This window comes from Equus asinus, chromosome X, assembly GCF_041296235.1.
Source record: "Equus asinus isolate D_3611 breed Donkey chromosome X, EquAss-T2T_v2, whole genome shotgun sequence".
NCBI classification, from domain to species: Eukaryota; Metazoa; Chordata; class Mammalia; order Perissodactyla; family Equidae; genus Equus; species Equus asinus.
Genome location: NC_091820.1, coordinates 20,857,069 through 20,876,412, shown reverse-complemented (window position 1 = coordinate 20,876,412; position 19,344 = coordinate 20,857,069). Strand labels below are relative to the sequence as shown.

Below are 19,344 nucleotides of genomic sequence, written 5' to 3'. Positions count from 1 at the left end.
AAACGATGAAATAATTCAAAACATATTAAAGAGATGTGCTATTTGTCTGCAGAGTTCTTTATAGACCGCTCCCAAGATAAGATAGGAAGTTCTCCCTGACCAGCTTTACCAGGAACCTGATGGCAGTTGGATTTCATAGAATCAAGGCTTATGAAAGGTAAGAGATTTTGTCTAGTTGTAGAGTGTGTGATGTGTGGACACCCTGAATTCTTTCCTGCTTCAGAAAGACAGAAAGAAAGAGAGAGAGAGAGAGAGAGAGAGAGGGAGAGAGGGAGGGAGGGAGGGAGGGAGAGAGGGAGAGAGGGAGAGAGGGAGAGAGGGAGAGAGGGAGAGAGGGAGAGAGGGAGAGAGGGAGAGAGAGAGAGAGAGAGAAAGAGAGAGAGAGAGAGAGAGAGAGAGAGAAAGAAAGAAAGAAAGAAAGAAAGAAAGAAAGAAAGAAAGAAAGAAAGGGAGAAAAGAAAGAAAGAAAGAAAGAAAGAAAGAAAGGGAGAAAAGAAAGAAAGAAAGAAAGAAGGAAAGAAAAGACGTTTAGACAATGGTAAAGCTCTCTTAATACACATAATTCCCACTTTTTGGATATCAGTGCACAGTAAATCAGATAGAAGATTATGCAAATGTTTGCAGATTCCTATGAGCTATCATACCATCCATCATCCTCAGTCCTCTGGACAAACACAGCAGATGAATCAAACTCTTAAAAAGATAATTGACTAAGCTTCAGCAATCCACTAGGTTAAAAGGGCCTAGAATTTTACCACTAGCCTTGTTTAAAATTAGGGCCATCCTTTTAAGCCAGCATGGTATTGCTCCCTTCGAACTTCTGTTTGGCAGACCTGTGAATTTGAGTCGTGACCATTTGAACTGATTCCTCTCGTAATCCTTTCAATACTTACGAGAGGCTCTCTCTTTCCTGGAAACCTTGAGACACAAAATCAAAAGGACCTGGAAGGACCTGCTAGAAGAAGTCACTGGGAGATTTTATCTAAATAAACGTGTTCTGGAGTAAAGACGGGCTGTCACCATGCTGGGAGTGACCCTTATCAAATGTTGCTGATCACCCACATGACTATCAAAGTGAGAGAAAAATCCAAATGGATTCATGCTTCCCATGTGAAGTCAGCACCCCAGGAGGACTGGGACTGTGGTTCCCATAGAGGATTTGAAACTTCAGTTTTCTAGTGGAACTGAAATTCCTACGGAGTTCCACTGAAAGGAGGTATTCCAGTGAATTTATGACTATTCTCATACACTCCCTTGCTGTCCTGTTCACAGTAGTGGCTACTTCGATTACTTTAAGAATCGCATTTTACTAGAAAATAAACAGATTACTTGTTAAAATTTGGAATGGACTGCTTGGAATGTTTAATGCTGGAACAACAACAATAACAACAATCCCACAAAGCTCTTTGAGGCACTCATTTGTATAGTCCCACAACAGTTAGCTTTAAAACAGCTCGAAGATATAATCACTAGTGCAAAGTTACGGGGCTATTCATATTTAAGGGAACGATTAGGTATTGGCACTATGACTATCCTGAAAGAGATAGAAGGATGATATAGAAAAGAAAAGCATCTAATTACTAGGCAAACAAATCTGTTATTTACAGATAGAGACTTCAGAGGGCAGGTCTAGTGTCACTCCACTAACTTTGGGATGCAAGTTCTCACCAGTCCCAAAATACATAGATAAACAAAAGTTGTCTGTTGTTCATGGAGGTTTAATTGACTGTTACAATAACATAACTATTGATTTAGACCAATGCCAAAAAATTGTTCATAGATTGGGCTTGTCCTCCAAGCTTAAAATAATTAAAGCCAGGTTCATTAAACACTGCAAATTCAAACTCTACCCTTCAAGAATTGCCTCATAATAAGATTTTTGTTTTTTTTTTGGTGAGGAAGATTCACCCTGAGTTAACATCTGTTGCCAATCTTCCTCTTTTTGTTTTCTTTGTTTTTTTTTTTTTTTTTTTTTTGCTGAGGAAGACTATCCCTGAGCTAACATCTGAGCCAATCCTCCTCTATTTTTTGTATGTGCAATGCCTCCACAGCATGGCTGATGAGTGGAGTAGTTCTGTGCCCAGGATCTGAACTTATGAACCTGGGCCACTGAAGCAGAGTACATGGAACTTTACTCGACCATGGGGCTGGCCCAAGATTTTGATACTAGATAATTGCCGTGGGTGTCTTCATGTTTCGCATCTGGGAAAAATTATTTGGGGAGATGGATTACTGAAGGGCCCAAGTCATCATGTAAATGTTATGTTACTTATGTGATTGAGGGAAACTCAAGAGAAATTTATTGGGCCTTGCAAGAAAAATTATTAGTTAAAAATTTAGATTATCAGGCTCTAAAGTTAAGCTCCCCCTTAGGCTTGGATAGGGTAATATTTTGTAAGGAACTACTAAGTAATACTCAGATAGTTAATCATTTGAAAGCTTGACCAATAAAGCGTCACAATAGTTTGTAAAATTAATGTATGCTGAAGGAGAATTCTTGCACATTGCTAATCAAGAATCTCCTTTAAACATTCACCATTGGTATAACATATTTAAAGATTTTTTTTTTCTCCCAAAGCAATGTACTGAATTTTTAAATCCATCCTACTTTAATTCTATAATTGCATTGCCTTGTAATTTACTATGTACTTGTTAGATATTTAAATGGCTGCAATTTGCCCAGAGAGGTAGAAATGGCAATGGAAGTAATTTTTAAAACTGTAGTGTTGGGGCCGGCCTGGTAGCACAGTGGTTAAGTGCACATGTTCTGCTTCAGCAGCCTGGGGTTCATCGGTTCGGATCAGGGGTGCAGACATGGCACCACTTGACAAGCCATGCTGTGGCAGGCGTCCCACATATAAGGTAGAGGAAGATGGGCACAGATGTTAGCTCAGGGCCAGTCTTCTTTAGTGAAAACAGGGGGATTGGCAGCAGATGCTAGCTCAGGGCTAATCTTCCTCAAAAAACAAAACAAAAACAAAAAACTGTAGTGTTACCATTTTGTAGTAACAAAGGGAGGGTATTGTAGAGACTAATAAAAAATAAAAATTAAAAATAATTAATTCTTCTGGTGCCAGAAAAAAAAGAATGAGACTTCCCCTGTCTCCTCTTTTGAGAGCATTTACTTTAGAAACCTTGTAAAGGTAAAGCCTTTCTCTTTTAAAAGCTAAATAAGTTTCTTGCCAATTTTTCAACCCAGGAATGTTTTCCTTTGGATAAAAGCTAACATAGAGGGCCATCCCAATTACCAGGTGCATTTAGGAAGAAATGTGTCTGACAAATGGTGACATCAAGTCCTCTTACTTAAGGCCTAGTTATCTTTTATCTTGAGAACATGGATGTAACGGGTTGTATTTGCTTGGCTACATAAAAGGGTGAGATTTCTCTTTGATTTTGCTATCTCTTTAGTTTCTTGCCTGTGATGCACATCATATCCAGTTTAATGCTTGTTCAATAATAAAACTTTTTTCTTTTCTATATGATAATGTTGAATCTTACCCAAGCCCTGTGATCCTGGAAAACAATGAAGGTTAAAAGATTCCACCATTTTGTGTTCCAGGAAACAGCTTACCACCAAGAACCATTCTTACCCTTATAACAGACAAGACTCGTGGATGCTCCTTTGTTTACCTATGATGAGGCCAGGCACAGACCCTCAAAATTTCCATTCTTTGCCTCATAAATGATTAGTTGAACTGCTTGTCACCACTGATGAGTTGAAACCAAATGCTCATTAGCTAAACTTTCGTTAAGCCTTTCTTCTTCCTCCAGGCTCCTAAACTCTGGCCCACCCTCACCTGAGCCAGCATACAACCCCTCTTGAGAATAGGTGGGCCTCAGGGTAAAACATTCACTGATCCAATCACATTGCCCTTTCATCCCACTTTCCCACATCTTTCCCGCCTTGTTTACTCTCTCTACAGAAGAAAATCTCTTTTTGCCTAATGCTTGAGATCCTCGCAGATCTTGTGGTCACAGCTTCCCCCTATTGCAACCGTTTCCCTCCCCCTATTTCAAAAGTCCCTTTCCACCCTTGCAATAATCCTTTCTGAAGAAAGCTCTCTCCTTATTAAGTTTGGATTTGTCTTTTATTTTACATATTTTGTGGAGAGGAATTTTTGAGTCAGTAGGATAGTTTGTTTCTAATTAGTTCCCCAACACACATAACATAATGTAGTCATGGGGGTGACATCTTATCACCTTTGTCATGAAATATTGGTTAGAAGCAAGTCTCAGGCCCTACGCACACTCAAGGTTATGGGTACACAAAGGCGTGATCACCAGGAGGTGGGGGGCATGGGGGCCCATGAGATTCCATCTGCCACAGCCCACCCTCCAGGTCCCAATGTCTCATATCCCCACCTTATGCAAAATTCATTCACCTTCTCCCAGGATCCCAAAAAGTCTTGTCCCATTACAACAATCAGCACAAAGTCCAAGTCTCAGCATCCAAATCAGGTCCAACTGCAGGTGATGAGGCTCTTGGGGGAAAGTTCTTTAAGCATACCAGTTGGGAAATGAAGAGATAAATCATCTGTCCCAACACATCCAGTGTACAATAGTGACACAGAAATAGAACAACACCTGTAGACATTTCTGTTTAGAAACAAGCAAATAGGAGGTACAAGAGTCACTGGACAATGGCAGTTCTGAAATCTCAATGGGCAAATAGTGTCAGTACCTTGATGAGATTTCTAAGCCTGAGAATAATTCCTCTGGCTATCACCTCCATCTTTTGGGCTCCTGTTTCCACCTTCTGAGTCATCCTCCCTTCTTGATGGAATACAGCAGGCGTTTGCAGTTGAGAATGTAAAACAATTACTTTGCAAACTGTAATCAGATGTATGAGGACAAGTACTCATGACACCTACCTTGCCTCTCCCAGTAGAAAGTTTCTCTCTAGTGTATCTAGGATTCAAGAGTAACTGTTAAGAGCCATTTTGCATTCTAGCCTTTGGTCTCTCAACTCTGAGACACACCTTCTGAGAGTCTCCCACAGCCTTACCTCACCCACCGTACAGCTACACTAAAAACTTCCTTCCTACTGCAAGACTGGTTTCCCAAATGCCCAAATGGATTTGCCACAGGGCATTTACATTTAACTGCTCTCACGTGGGTTCCCACCTCTTCTTCATTCCTTTTTAAGTGTCCTTCTGAGCTACCCTGATATCTCATAACTTCCGACTGCTCCTAGACACAAAATCCCTACTATCCCCAAGAAAATCAAGCTGTCTTCCAAAGAGCAGATGCTCAGTTAATGTTTAGAGGATAAATGAGCCAATGAACATGCTATCTAATTTAAGTTCCAATTTCTCCTACATTCTTGGGTAAGTTAAGCATATCCACGTATGCATCTTTTAATTTTATAGACTGACAAAGTATTAGGAAAGCCATGAGTTGACCGCTTTTCACATTATTTCTTGAGACCAACAATTTTACTACTGAAGTCTTTCATATTTCCAGTGAAACTACTCAATGCCATGGTATCTTGCTCCATATCATAAAATGAGATGGAAGATTTCCCAATTTGCTTTCCAAATTACATAGCTCCTACTCTTAAATCTGATCACAGGAATGAGTGTATCAAGTTTTGATTCATAAACTTACCTTCTGAAGCTACTTAAATCTTCTCATAAAAGGGACAACATTTAGAAATTAACTGAGAAAGAATGAAAGAAATTTAAAAAGAATGAAAACAAATAGAAAGAGAAGGAAAGATCTCCAAGATACCACATAAAACAGGAAGATCCCAAGCCTATAAACAAAAGTTGTCTTGGACCCTTCACCCAGATTCCCCATCTTCTCTCCTTATGGTCCCTTCTCCACCTTATGCTGAACTCTAGATCCAGAACACTGACTGCCAGCCTGCCTTCAGCTCTCTGGACAAGGTTTTACATGTGGTCTCTCTCACGGACTCTGGTAACTGCTCTGCCTTCAGATCTTCACTAGCTAAGGGTGTCCTTCTGGCTCCATTGCCCAGCAACTGGTCATCCTGATCAAGCCCTTATCAAAGTAAAGGAGAGATGTTGCTGATATTTCAGAATGTAAAGTATGCCTCGAAGAAACCAAGTACTCAAGACATTAATGCAGAAATCCAGCTCTATATGGGTAAGGGATTAATTTAATTTTATTATCAACTTCATTGGAAAAAAAGGAAATAAAAATTAAAGTAATAATAAGACAATATCTTTCATCCCAAAATTTGACCAAAATTTAAAAGACTGATAAAATAAAGTGTCTATGAAAATATAAAGCATTCACATACATTAATCTGAGAGACTATGAATTGGTATGGCATTTTTGGAACAGAATTTCAGTAATATTTGTAAAAATTTTCAGTCTTCACGCTTTGCCCACTTTAATCAAATTTACACTTTGCTATGTCTTTCCCATAAGAAAGCATGCATATTTACCCAAGATTCCATGTTCAAAGATGTTGATTTCAGTCCTGTTAATCATACCAACAAATGGGAAGTGATTTTTATGTCCATTAGGAGGAGAGAATGGTTCAATTAATTATCACATAAACATAGGTAGGATAATCCTCACCTGTTCCTCTTTTTGGAGGGCAGATTGGAACATGATGATATGTGATTAACGTTTGTGTGTAATCAAAACTTACAACACTTTGATTGCTTCTGATTCTCCCTGATGATCTCTCATTCAAATGGCCAACAGGTACATGAAAAGATGCTCAATATCACTAATCATCAGAGAAATGAAAATCAAAACCACAATGAGCTATCACCTCACATCAGTTAGGATGATTATTAAAAAAAAAAAAAGAGGGGCCAGTGTGTTGCTGAGTGGTTAAGTTTGTGCGCTCTGCTTTGGAGGCCCAGGGTTTCCCTGGTTCGGATCCTGGGCGCAGACCTAGCACTGTTCATCAGGCCATGCTGAGGCGGCATCTCACATAGCACAACCAGAAGGACATACAACTAGAATATACAGCTATGTACTGGGGGGCTTTGGGAAGAAGAAGAAGGAGGAGGAGGAGGAGGAGGAGGAGAAGAAAGGAAGATTGGCAACAAATGTTAGCTCAGCTGCCAACCTTAACAAAAAAAGGTAATTAAGTGTTGGCGAGGACGTGGAGAAACTGAACTCTTCTAGACTGTTGGTGGGAATGTAAAATGGTACAGCCACTACAGAAAACGGTATGAAGTTTCCTTAAAAAATTAAAAATAGAGCTGCCATATGATCTAGCAATCTCATTTCTGGGTATATACTCAAAAGGATGGAAATCAAGATCTAGGAGCAATATCTGCATTCTCATGTTCCTTGCAGCACTGTTTACAACAGCTAAGTTATGGAAAGAACCCAAATGTCCATCAAAGATAAATAGATAAAGAAAATGTGGTATAGATATAAATATAGATATACACACACAGTGGAATATTATTCAGCCTTAAAAGAGGAAATCCTGCCATTTGCAACAACATGCATAAACCTGAAGGATATTATGCTAAGTGAACAAAGCCAGTCATAGAAGGACAAATACTGCATGGTTCTATTTCTATGTGGTACCTAAAATCATCAAACTCATAAAAGCAGAGAACAGAACTGTGGTTACCAGGAACTGGGGGAGGGGAAAATGGGAAGTCATTCAATTGGTATAAAGGTTCAGCTATGCAAGATAAATTAGTTCTAGAGATCTGCTGCACAGCATAGTGCCTATAGTTAACAATACTGTATTATGCACTTAAAGTTTTTTTAAGAGAGTAGATCTCATGTTAAGTATTTTTACCATGAAAGAAAAAAACCAAAGGGATACAAGGAAGCTTTAGGAGGTTAGGGATGTCTGTTACCTTCATCATGGGTGATGATTTCACAGGTGTATACATATGCCCAAACTCATGAAATTGTATATGCTAAATCTGTGGAGTTTTTTGTATATCAATTATATTTCAATAAACCTGCTTTACAAAAAAGAATTCTAGAAAGTAGTTAAAAGAGTCTAATGGATCTATATGTTCTCTCATGGAAATATCCTGCATTCATTTTATTAAGTGACAAGTTCAAGAGGTAGAACAATATGTACATTGCTAATCATGTAAGTTAAAAATTAATATATTTTTTGAGCCAGCCCTGATGGCCTAGTGGTTAAAGTTTGGTGCACTCTGCTTTGGCGGCCTGCGAATGGTTCCTAGCCTTGGAGCCACACCACTCCTCTGTCAATAGCCATGCTGTGTCAGTGGTTCACATAGAGGAACCAGAAGAACTTACAACTAGAATATACAACTATGTACTGGGGCTTTGGGGAGGTAAAAAATAAAAAAATAAAAAACAGGAAGATTGGCAACAGATGTTAGCTCAGGGCGAACGTTTCCCAGTAAAAAAAAAAAATTATATATTTTTATAGCATACTTATTTGTGAAAAAGCCTCAGATTAGCTTTAAAATGACACACACCAGATTGTTAATTGTGGTTACCTCTGAGGAAGGGGCTGAATTTTGAGGAAAAGGGGAAATTGTAATTTATCTGTATGTTAGAATTTTTTTGCAACAAGAATATATGTTCTATGACCTTTGTAATTAAAATATTTAAATACATCTAGCCACAAAAATGGTAGCTGTGCATTAGTCAAATAAAGTAACTGCTGGCTGATGCAATAGACAAAATCTGAAAACCTACAATGGCTTAAAACAACCAAAGTTTATGTCTCATACGCATAAAATCTGATGTGGGTGGGCAGGGGCCTCCACTGTCAGATGACCCAGATATCCAGGCTGCTCCCATCAAGTGGTTCCAACTCCTCAACAAGGGATCTTTGTGTTTGCTGCTGAATGGAACAGAAAGCATGCAGGTGGCACAGTGGCTTTTAAATACCTTGGCCTGGAGGTGACAAACATGGTTTCTGTTCATATTTCAGTGTCTGTGTAGTCACATGACCCTTCCTCAGTACAAGTGGACTGGGAATGTAATCTCCCCATGAGCCGAGGAAGGAGAGCTAGACACCATGTGGATGAACACTTGCAGTCTCTCCCCAAAACCGTTACATAGTAGGTGCTCAATAAAAGAGCAACTATTAGAATTTATATGAAAACAACCCTCTTCATTTCTTGGAGGAGCTTCTAAGGAGGTCAGTTTGTCTTGCAATTCTCCAACTTTTTTTCCAAGCCTGCTATGTGGGAGGTGCTTTCAAATACTGGATCGCATTTAATTTTCAAAAGGACCCTGTAAAATCTCTGTGGGGAGAGCTCACGTTTTTCACTCAATAGCACGTTCCTAACTCACCTTTGAAATAAATTCTAGAGTCTCAATAGGGTGAGAATGTTCTTCTATTGATGCACAGTAAAAACCTTAACTTGTGAGTCCCAGCAACTCTCAGCATGATTAAACATACAAGAGTGTCATTAGGCACAAGGAAAAACCAGATTTTCCTCTGGGTCAATTACTGAGATAAGAGGCAGCAGAAGGATGGTAAATTATTTTAATCTTTGCTATTCAAAGATAGTATGTCTGCCAAGAAACCATTTTTCCCCGCTTAGAGCAACTCCGGGGTTCTGAGGCATTCAGCCTCAGTAGATGTTTGCTACACAGTGATTCCATGGTCTTTCCTCTTCTCCGACTTATGAGGGGGGCTTTGGTTATTGACCATCGAGGTAAGCTCACTCATTGGTTTGTGTGTTCCGTGGCCAGTCTCAAATAACACACTCCTTTAAAATCCTACTAACAATATCTGGGCTGTTTACAACACTCCCTGTCTAACTTCAATTACATCCCAAGAGCCAGTATATTCTATAAGAAATAAGGCTCTAATCACCAGCTCATTTGGAATACACTTTGAGACTGTTGTAGAGATGTGGGGTGGAGGAGTGGGGCTGTGGTAAACAGGTATCTAAACTTCACTGTCAACAGTCCCACCAAGAGGAATGGAACATCCAAGGCACACCTGCAGAGAGTTGGAATGCTTCAATCAAGGGGAGGGCAGGTGATTCTGGACTGCCTTTGTCACAGGAAGCAGAGCGCAGCCTCCAGAGGACACAGCGAAGAGCTGGTCAGCATATGAGGCTCCAATTTGGACAGGAGGGCACACGGGGGAAGACCCAGGGGACAAGAGCTGTAATTCAGGAAAGTGCTAGTACAGGCCTTGTGCCAGCACCTGGGCAGAGTCAGCTGTCCAGGCTGCCTTGGGCTAGGGACAAGAGGATCCTCAGCAAATGAAGCCCACAGACAGTCCCCAAGCTGTGCTTTATTCTCATATTCACCTTCCTTCATCAGCACTGCTTTTGGTACCTTGGCTAGAGAGTCCTGTTTTTTAATTGCCTGTGATACACCTTGGAGTAGTGAGAATAGAAAATGAAGAGATGGAAGGTCTGCCTCATGCTGGAGGAGTGGAAAAGTGTGGGGTCTAGAAAAATTTGGACCTGGGGTCTAGTCCCAGCTTTTTCGTTTATCAGCCATATGAACTTGAGAAAATCACAAGTTCTTCATCTGTGAAGTATGTCTGATAAGTTCTATCTTGTAGGACTGTTGGAATATTCGTAATGGATATGGAGCACTTGGCAGAGTCATTGGAAAATATTGGACTTTAATGAATGGCAGTTATCATAGGATTTTTTTGTTTTCTTTAGATTGACACCTGAGCTAACACCTGTTGTCAATCTCTTCTTCTTCTCCTCCCACTCCCCCTCCTCCTCCTCCTCCTCCTTCTTCTTCTTCTTCCTCCCCAAAGCCCCCCAGTACATAGCTGTATATTCTAGTTGTGAATGCCTCTAGCTGTGCTGTGTGAGACGCCACCTCAGCATGGCTTGATGAGCCGTGCCATGTCCGTGCCCAGGATCCAAACCGGTAGAAACCCGGGCCACTGAAGCAGAGCGTGTGAACTGAACCACTCGGCCACGGGGCTGGCCCCTGATTTTTTCTTTTTTTAAACCGCAGTTGATAATACCTTCGCCTCGGGGGGGAGGATTTATTTTTTATTAATTCAGGAGATATCACAGAATATGCAGCTTTCTAGGGCAAATGACACCAAATTAGCCCATAATGCTCCTTAGCAAGTAAAACTAAATAAATTTTCCCCCATTTGAGGATAGGTTACTTAATTTGAGTGAGGAGAGTCTTTCCCAGTTGAATGCAACTCAGATGTCCTAGAATTTGTGTCAAAGACTAATACCTTCCTTCCCAGGTGCCTTTTCATCCAAACCACCCCTATTTTCATTCATTTCATCACCACCAAATATGGAGCCCTCCCGAAGAGTTTTTCAAAATTATACTCGAGATAACCTACTTAAAATGCCCTTTTATGCATTGAGATCTGGTTCTCCCATCCAGTTCATGGCAAAGAGAGCCAACATAGTAACTTCTCAACATCCCTTAGAGTATCACCCTTATTTATCAGACATTCCTTGAAGACACTGTGCATAAAAGAACTAGATTGTGCTCTGTGTTCAACTGCACATGAACAAGAGCGCAGGACACCTTCCCTTTCTGCCCTAGGAGGAGGTTTTCCTCTGGTTTATTGATAATACTAAAGAAACTCTTAAGAGCAGGTTTGCATTCCAGAGTTTTGTCCTTCAATGTTGAGAAACACCATCTGTAAATCTGGCCTCTGCTCCCCAGTCCCACAGCCTCATCTAGCCTACCATCCAGCTTAAATTAACAGTATATCTAACTGAGGGACATAAAGTTTCCCAAAACCCCAAACTGTCTTTCCTCGGGGAATTTGTACCTTATTGTTTTCAGCCAGACACCCCTCCCCTTCCCACTTCTCCCAACCACCCCCCACTTACCTCCTTATTCCTTCTCACTTGTCCTTTAGATCTCAGAGGGTATTTCACCATCTTCTCTGCTTGATTACTCCTCCTTGACTATAAAATTCTAAGGGCTGGGGTGTTTTGTATCCTAGTTTCCCCACTTTTAACATGGCAACTTTAAAAGAGCAGATGCTCAATTAATAGTTGGAGAATGAATGAGCCAGTGAGCATGAATTCTAGTTTATAAACATTTTATTTTTACTACATTCTTTAACAAAGTTAATCCACCTATGTATCTTTTATTTTTACACCATAGCAGACTAAAATGGACAAAGGAAACCAAGAACTGAACATCTTTTACTTTTCCCCCTCTATTTTTTTGATCTCAACACTTTTACTGCTACATTTTTTCACATTTCCAAGAAAATAACTCTTACGTGCCATGTTGTGCTGTTCTGGTTCAGTAAATATGAAAAGTTTCCCGATTTTTTTTACAAAATAATAAAACTTTTAATCTTAAATCTATTAAATGGCAATAAATATGTAACCAATATCATTCATAAATTTAGATTCTGAAATTATTTAAAACTTCTATTAAAGAAATAACATTTGAAATATAACAAAAGGAAAGAAAGAAAGAAAGAAAGAAAGAAAGATAAAACTCTAAGTTTACCACATAGAACAAGAACACAAAGATGATATATACTGTGTTCCCACCAGACCCACCTGGGCCATCCACTTCTTAGAAAGTTGATTGCTCTTTTCTTCCACAAAGAAAACAAACTGCCTTGGACTTCAACATTTAAAGTATAACCTAAAAAAGAAAAGAAAGAAAGAAAGAAAGGTAAAGCTCCAAGTGACCAGTATAGAACAGGAACGCAAAGATAATATGTACTTCTCCAGCCCCACCCTGGCCTCCACTATTACAAATTGACACACCTTTTCAACCAAAAAAGTGATAAACCAGCCTCAGACTTCACTTAGTGTGGGAGAAGTTTCTGGCCATGGCCCTGGAACGTGCACTGGCCATGGCAGCAGCGGTATGAGCCCTGGCTGCAGCTCTGGCTCGGGCCCTCTCTTCCTCATCTTTCAAAGCCTCTTCATACCAGGATGGGAAGGCACTGGGGATGGTATCATGAAGCCTGGCTAAAAACTCCAGGACTTTCATCTTGCTGGTTTCAGCATGGGCTCTTGGACCCCACAGGAATTCATAGCGTGGAGGATCACTGTTGGGCACCTGCTGGTACTCCAGGTAGTTTAGCTGCACCAAATCTTCGGTGATGATCTTCCTGGGCTCCCCATAGATGAAGTGCTTCCTATCAGCATATACACCCATCATATTCAGCACTTTCCAGACCTCCTCCTCGGGGGCACAGTTGCCTTGCATGAAGATCACACTCAGCACAATCATCAGGAGGCTGGTCTTGGGCATGCCCTCCTCATTATTCATTGTTCCATCGAAAGTGAGCTCTAGTTTGTTGACAAGGGCATACCAGTGCCTGATGGGATCCACTTCCTTCAAATCAACACCAAAGGCCAGCTCCATGTACTCAGATGATCTCCTGAGGATCTCATTGAAATGAGGCTTGTATTTTTTGGTAACTAACTTCAGCATGTCTGCCTTCGTAATTGGCTCTTTCTTTTGATACTTCTGCAGCAGGAACTGCACCATCAAAACCACCTTGTCGTTTAAAGGATCTCCGCTCCTGCCCTTAGTGCCCTTGGAGGATGTGGCGTTTTTCTCATCTTGGCTGGAATCTTCATCTGGATAGGTGCATGAATCAGCTGCCATAGTGTTGGTGGTAGATGGGGCTCCCTGAGGCGCCAGAGGAGTGCTAGGTATCTCAGCAGCAGGCAAATTCTGAGGTTCACCTCCAAAGGGAGGACAGGCAGAGGAGGGGGACTCTCCTTCTGCTGCTGCAGTGGCCTGAGCACCCTCCAGCCCCTTGGTCTCAGCACGGGCCTGGCGGCGTTTCTCGCGGGCACGGAGCTTGCTCTTCTGCCCTCGAGGCATGATGACTCTGGTGAGGGACAGCTGGCAGGTGCTGAAGCAGTTAGGTTGATGAAGAGGTCACCCTAGAAGATAGAGGAAGAGACGGTGTGCACAGCCTCAGAAGGGAGCTTCTAGCTTGGCTCACAAGAAAAGCCATTTCCGCTGGTTGTCTTAAGGGTACTATTTGAGGGACCCCCATGAGAGGGGCGGGCAGGACTTTGTGGACCTCTTCTGTATTGCCAGGGCTTGTCACCTCAGTTCTAACTCAGGATAGTAAATTTGGCTCCTGATGGGTCCTTTAACTACTCTCTGCTGCCTTGAGGCTGCCCCTTCAGACCAAGGCTTCCCACGCAAAACTTCCCTAGGCGGAAGTAGGGGGCGGGCGTTAGGCCTAACAGCCATATTTGAGTCCCTTAGACTTGACAGGGTGGGGCGGGGCATGCCAGAGTAGGGCGAGGCTCTGTGCAGCCACTTCAGTTCTTGGAGGAGCCTGTTCTTTCAGTTCTAACAAAAGTTACTCACTTTGGCACCTGTCAAATCCTGGGACTCCTCCCTCTGCTGACGTGAGGCCACACCTCTCAGACCAAAGCCTGCGGTTGGTTCTACAGTTGGTGCTGCGGAAGTCAGAGTGAGCACTTCCGGCCACCCCCCCCCCCCAACCCCTGCCCCGGGCTTCCCTGCATAACTGCAGGCCTAGGGTTCCAGGCTCCCCCTGCTCTTCTCTGCGGGCAGAGGAATCGCGGAGAGGTCACACACGTGTCTTTTCTGACTCCTAATAAGGCCTGGGACTTCTCAGTCTGCTGACCTGAGTTAGCTGGCCTCCAGCCAAGGCTCTCATTTCCCTTAGAACCCCCAGTAGGGAGTAAGGGGGGACCCCGAGCCTAGCAGGCATGCCTGGGACCACCCAAGACTGACAGTAGGGGGAGGGGCTCTTTGTGGCCCCTTCTTTTAGAGTAGGTTCATCCCCTTAGTCCTCACTGTCTTACCTTGACGCCTTGTAAGTTCTGAGCTCCCTCGCCTCTGCTGACCCCAGGCCAAACCCATCAGGTAAGGCATAAATCTGTAAACAATTTAAGGATAATTCACATCTGTACAATATTCTGCTCACCATGAATAAACATAGTCTGTTGCTCTATTTGAGACTTCTGTTACCTAAGTCTATCAGTAATTTTTTCATATTTGCTTCTGTAAAGATCATGTACATATTTGTTCTGTTTCTAGGTATATGGATATTGCTGCTGTTTTGAATGGTATATTTTCTATTCCGTATTCTAATTAGTTCTTTCGTGTGACTAGACTCCTGATTTTGCTATAGTGATCTTCTACACCAGCTTCCTGAACTTCCTGATACATTTGAATATTTGGCAGCCAATTTATTTGGGCTTTTGCACTAGAGGATCATATTATCTTTCTTTTCATTATTCATAACTTTTATTTAGGTATTCCTGTGTATGGCTGTATACTGGCTATGCAGTCCAGTCCAGGTTTGAAGAGTAGAATTGGTACCATACCTGCATGTCCTTTTCTGGACTTTATTGGGAATTTTTCGAATATTTCACACTGAGGTATGTTTGCTATTGATTTTACAATATAAAAATCCCATTCTAATGTAACTTTGCTAAAAGTTATTACCATAAACTGGTGTTGAATTTTTATCAAAGGTTTTTTTCTTTACTCCTGCACATGATCAAATGCTTTCCCTTCTCTATCTGTTAACAGAGTGAATTCCAGTTCATAGTTTTTTCTAACATGATATTATCTTTGCATTCCTTGGACATAGCCTATTTCTTCATTTACTTCACTTCTCTATTGGATGTGCTGTGAATTTATTTAGAATATCTGTCTCTATATAAGTGAGCTTGACTCAGCTGTTCTTTTCTTGGGGCATACTCATCTGGTCTTTGTATCAAGGAGAGCTAGCCTGTTAAAGTGGCTGAGTAATTTCCCATTTTCTTGTATGATTTAGAAGAATTTACTTAATATGGTGATTAGCTTTTACCTTCCCATTTGGTGTAATGGCTTTTAAATCTGGCTGGTTTTAGGGCAAAATGTAGCAGGGCTACAGTTTCAGCTTGTATTGTTCAATGAAAGTTTTACACTTCTTTATGGATCTATTTAGTGATGTATATTTTGTTAAAAATTGTTTCATTTTACTTGGGTTTTCAAATTTAAAGACATAATATTTATAATTAAATCCCTGTGTTATAGAAATTCTGTCATATACAACTTTAGAGAATAAAATAACTCAACATACCTGACGTTCAGCATCAATAATCTTCAAGTTATAGTAAGAAACTTGTTCAAATTGAGGTTTATTTATTTGTCTCTTTGTTGGCAAAACCACTCCAGAAGTGACACTGTGCAGTTCAGTTAGGAGACACGTAAGGTCTGTTGTTTATGGTAATGTTGGCAGTCATTGGAGATCATCACTGTCATCCATTAATCTATTAGAGGCTGCTGAATTATAATTCTCCAATTCTATCATTCCTGCTGAGATTATTAGCTGAAATATATCTGTAGGTAGAACCTTTCATTATTCTCCATTTTGTTTTCTTGAATTGAGCCCCATTTTACTGCCTAGAGAAATTGATATATAGATAGATAAAGAAAGCTAACTCTCTTTGTCTAATCAATATCAGAAAACTCTGAGTTTGGCTCAAAATTGTGTTATATTTTTTGTAATTTTAAGGAACAAAGAATCTTGCTTCAGAACTAAACCAGTTAATAACTGTTTGAATAATTCATCTGTTATTAATGATTATTAATGAGCAGCATTAAAATAATCAATGTTCAGGCCCTAGTCTTTGTCACATGACATATTACTTGTGCGCACAGATAGTTATAATTTTGGAAAACAGAAAATTTTACAATGATTTATTCAAAGCTAGCTTTCTTTGAAGGGATGTAGTTTCTGTGCTCTTTCCATATAGCTAACCAGTCAGTTTGCCAGCTGAGGTTCATTTTTTCTTTATGAATTCTAATGTGGATATGGCAAATAGTATGAATGTTGTTACTATCTTAGCTTGTATGCATGTAGACATAAAAAATAATAAGTTGTGGCACTCTTTTCTCTGGGCACAAACATTCAATATAGGGCTGTCCTAATGGACTTTATATCAGGACTCTATTTATTAATGTAGTCAATGGAAAACTATCTGATTTGTTTGAATAAATATGTCAATATGTTGCTTCAATTTATTAAATTTTCCAACTTCTCATTTGACTTGCCAGTAAATTAAACATTTAGATTTTTTGAGTGAATGGTTACTTCTTGAGTAGGTAACTTTTTTGGCATATTTCTAGGTTAATAAGCCTGGAAATATATACAATGTTAATAGAGCAAAGACACTGAAATTATGAGTAAGGAGTCTTAGGTTGTAAACCCAGGTTTGTCACCATTCAGCTGTTAGAACCATCTCCCCCCATTCCTCTACCTACCCTGCTCCTCCCTGAACGGTATTGTAACACCTTCTCAAGCAGAAGAAGTCATCTAGAGTGATTTGACCCCTGACAACACCTTTAGACTTTCAGTGGTGGAAGACTCTGTTTACCCTTACCTTCTGCTCCAGCCCAACTTGGACAAATTGTCCACCCTTAAACCTGCTGCTTCCAATATCATTTCAACCATTTCAATGGCCACACTGCCAATAAAGCACTGAAGTTCTCAAGGTTTCCTCATCCTCATGCATGACTTTCTAAGACATTAGTTCCAGCCAAGATAATGACATTAAGGAGAAACAGGACATATTAGTGAACAAGGCCATTTTAGAGGAATGGATGGATCTTCAGTGAGTCCAATACTTGTGACACCATGCTCAAACTAACATAGTGAGGAGCCAATTTGTCGGATCAAGAGAACTATATTTTTGAACTTTGCCACTGGCCAGGCAACCAAAATAACTGAGTAAGGAGTTTATTTAAGAAAGAAGAGAACATGTTAATACCTCCTAGTAAATGGAAGATAAGGAAGTGTTGAAGGGTACAAGTAGCTGAGTCAGGGCCTGGACTAAGGTGAGGTGAGTGAGGAACAAAATATCAAAGTTTTAAAAATACACAAGATCTGACCTTGCACTTGCATAACCCTGAGAATGAGTGCCTCACTTGTCCCACCCCATTTTCAGCCCATGGATGGTGTCTTTATTTAAAAGAGTGATATTTCCTTATTATGGATTTTTGATATTAATTTTGATTTTTTAAAAATGTTGCATGAAACATAATTTACCCTGATTATCGAAACTTTTTGGTCCACCTCTTACCTTAAAATTTGAGCTCAGGTGCATGCCTCGCTTGCCTCACCCTAGGCCCAGTCCTGGTGAGTCTTAAGTGTTTAATACTACTCCTGGCCTCACACTTTTAAGAACATCCTTACTTAGTTAAACTTTGCCTTGTTTTAAATTTTGGGTATCATTCCACTGTCTGCCTTTGCGATCTTGAGCGATACAATTACCCTATATGAGATGCTGTTAAAAAAAAAATAAAAATAGGGGCCAGCCTGGTGGTGTAGTGGTTAAGTTCACCCACTCTGCTTTGGTGGCCTGGGGTTCACTGGTTCGGATCCTGGGCGCAGACCTACACATCACTCATCAAGCCATGCTGTGGCAGCATCCCACATAGAAGAACTAGAAAGGTGTACAACTAGGATATACAACTATGTACTGGGGCTTTGGGGAGAAAAACTAAAATAAAAGACATTTAGAGTGGAGAAATAAAGATATTCTTTTTACTGAGTGGGATGATTACGAGCTGGGATGATTAAATAAAAGTATATAGGAGAAAATACTTTGTAAACTTTACAAATTACTCATTGTGTAGAAATATTTATTGAGTTGAAACTTTGAGACAGTTCTAAAAATCAGTCTTGATTGATCCTTTGAGATAGCCATTGCATTAGTTTTTCATTGCTGCATAACAAATTATCACAATCAGTGGTTTAAAATAACACCCATTGGTTTTCTCACTGTTCTGTTAGTCAGTAGTCTAGGTGCAACTCATTTGTGTTCTCTGCTTAGGTCCTCACTCTCACGGTGTCTTGTTGGTTGGGCTGCATTCTTATCTGGAGTTTCTGGGCAAGGATCCACTTCAAGGATTCAGGTTATTGGTAGAATTGAGTTCCTCGTAGTGTAGGACTGAGGTCCCCATTTCCTAGCTGGGTGTCAGACAGAGGCCACTCTTAGCTGCTAGAAATTGACTGCATTCTTTGCCCTTATGGCCCTCTCCATTTTCAAAGCCAGGAGTGGAGAATCTCTCTCAGAAAGAGTCTCTAGCATTTTGAATCCTTTTCACCAGGAAGAAGGAGTCTTGCACCTTGTTAAGAGCCTGATTAGATCATACCCACCAAGGATAATCCCCCTTTCTTAAAGTCAACTGTGCCATGTAACATAACCTAATCATAGGAGTGATATCCCATCATAGTCACAGGTCTCCCCCTGAACTCAGTGGGAGGGGATTCTACAGGGATGTGAGCCATTGGGGGTAATCTTTAAATTGTTCCTGTCATACCTAGAAGAAATAAATGATTGCAGAATTTCTGACCATAGCAGTAGCTGGAACTCCCAAGTTGCATACACTGTACTAAATTTAGAACAAAAGGTCTTAGTCTCTACTGCTATGGGGTTTTTTTCCCTAATCTTCTTTGAAACAATTGTGCTGCAATAG

General features: G+C 40.6%; 1 protein-coding gene and 1 non-coding gene across 2 annotated transcripts; one reads left to right on the top strand and one right to left on the bottom strand.

Moving 5' to 3' along the window:
• Positions 1–6,527: 6,527 nt before the first annotated feature.
• LOC123282767 (U8 small nucleolar RNA) lies at positions 6,528–6,643 on the top strand. The gene has a single exon (XR_006523006.1). It is a non-coding gene; the product is annotated as a U8 small nucleolar RNA (small nucleolar RNA).
• Positions 6,644–12,672: 6,029 nt separating this feature from the next.
• Positions 12,673–13,710, bottom strand: LOC106835930 (melanoma-associated antigen B18-like). The gene has a single exon (XM_070503301.1). It carries the CDS (start codon positions 13,708–13,710, stop codon positions 12,673–12,675), a length of 1,038 nt encoding a protein of 345 aa, XP_070359402.1.
• Between the last annotated feature and the right edge of the window lie 5,634 nt (positions 13,711–19,344).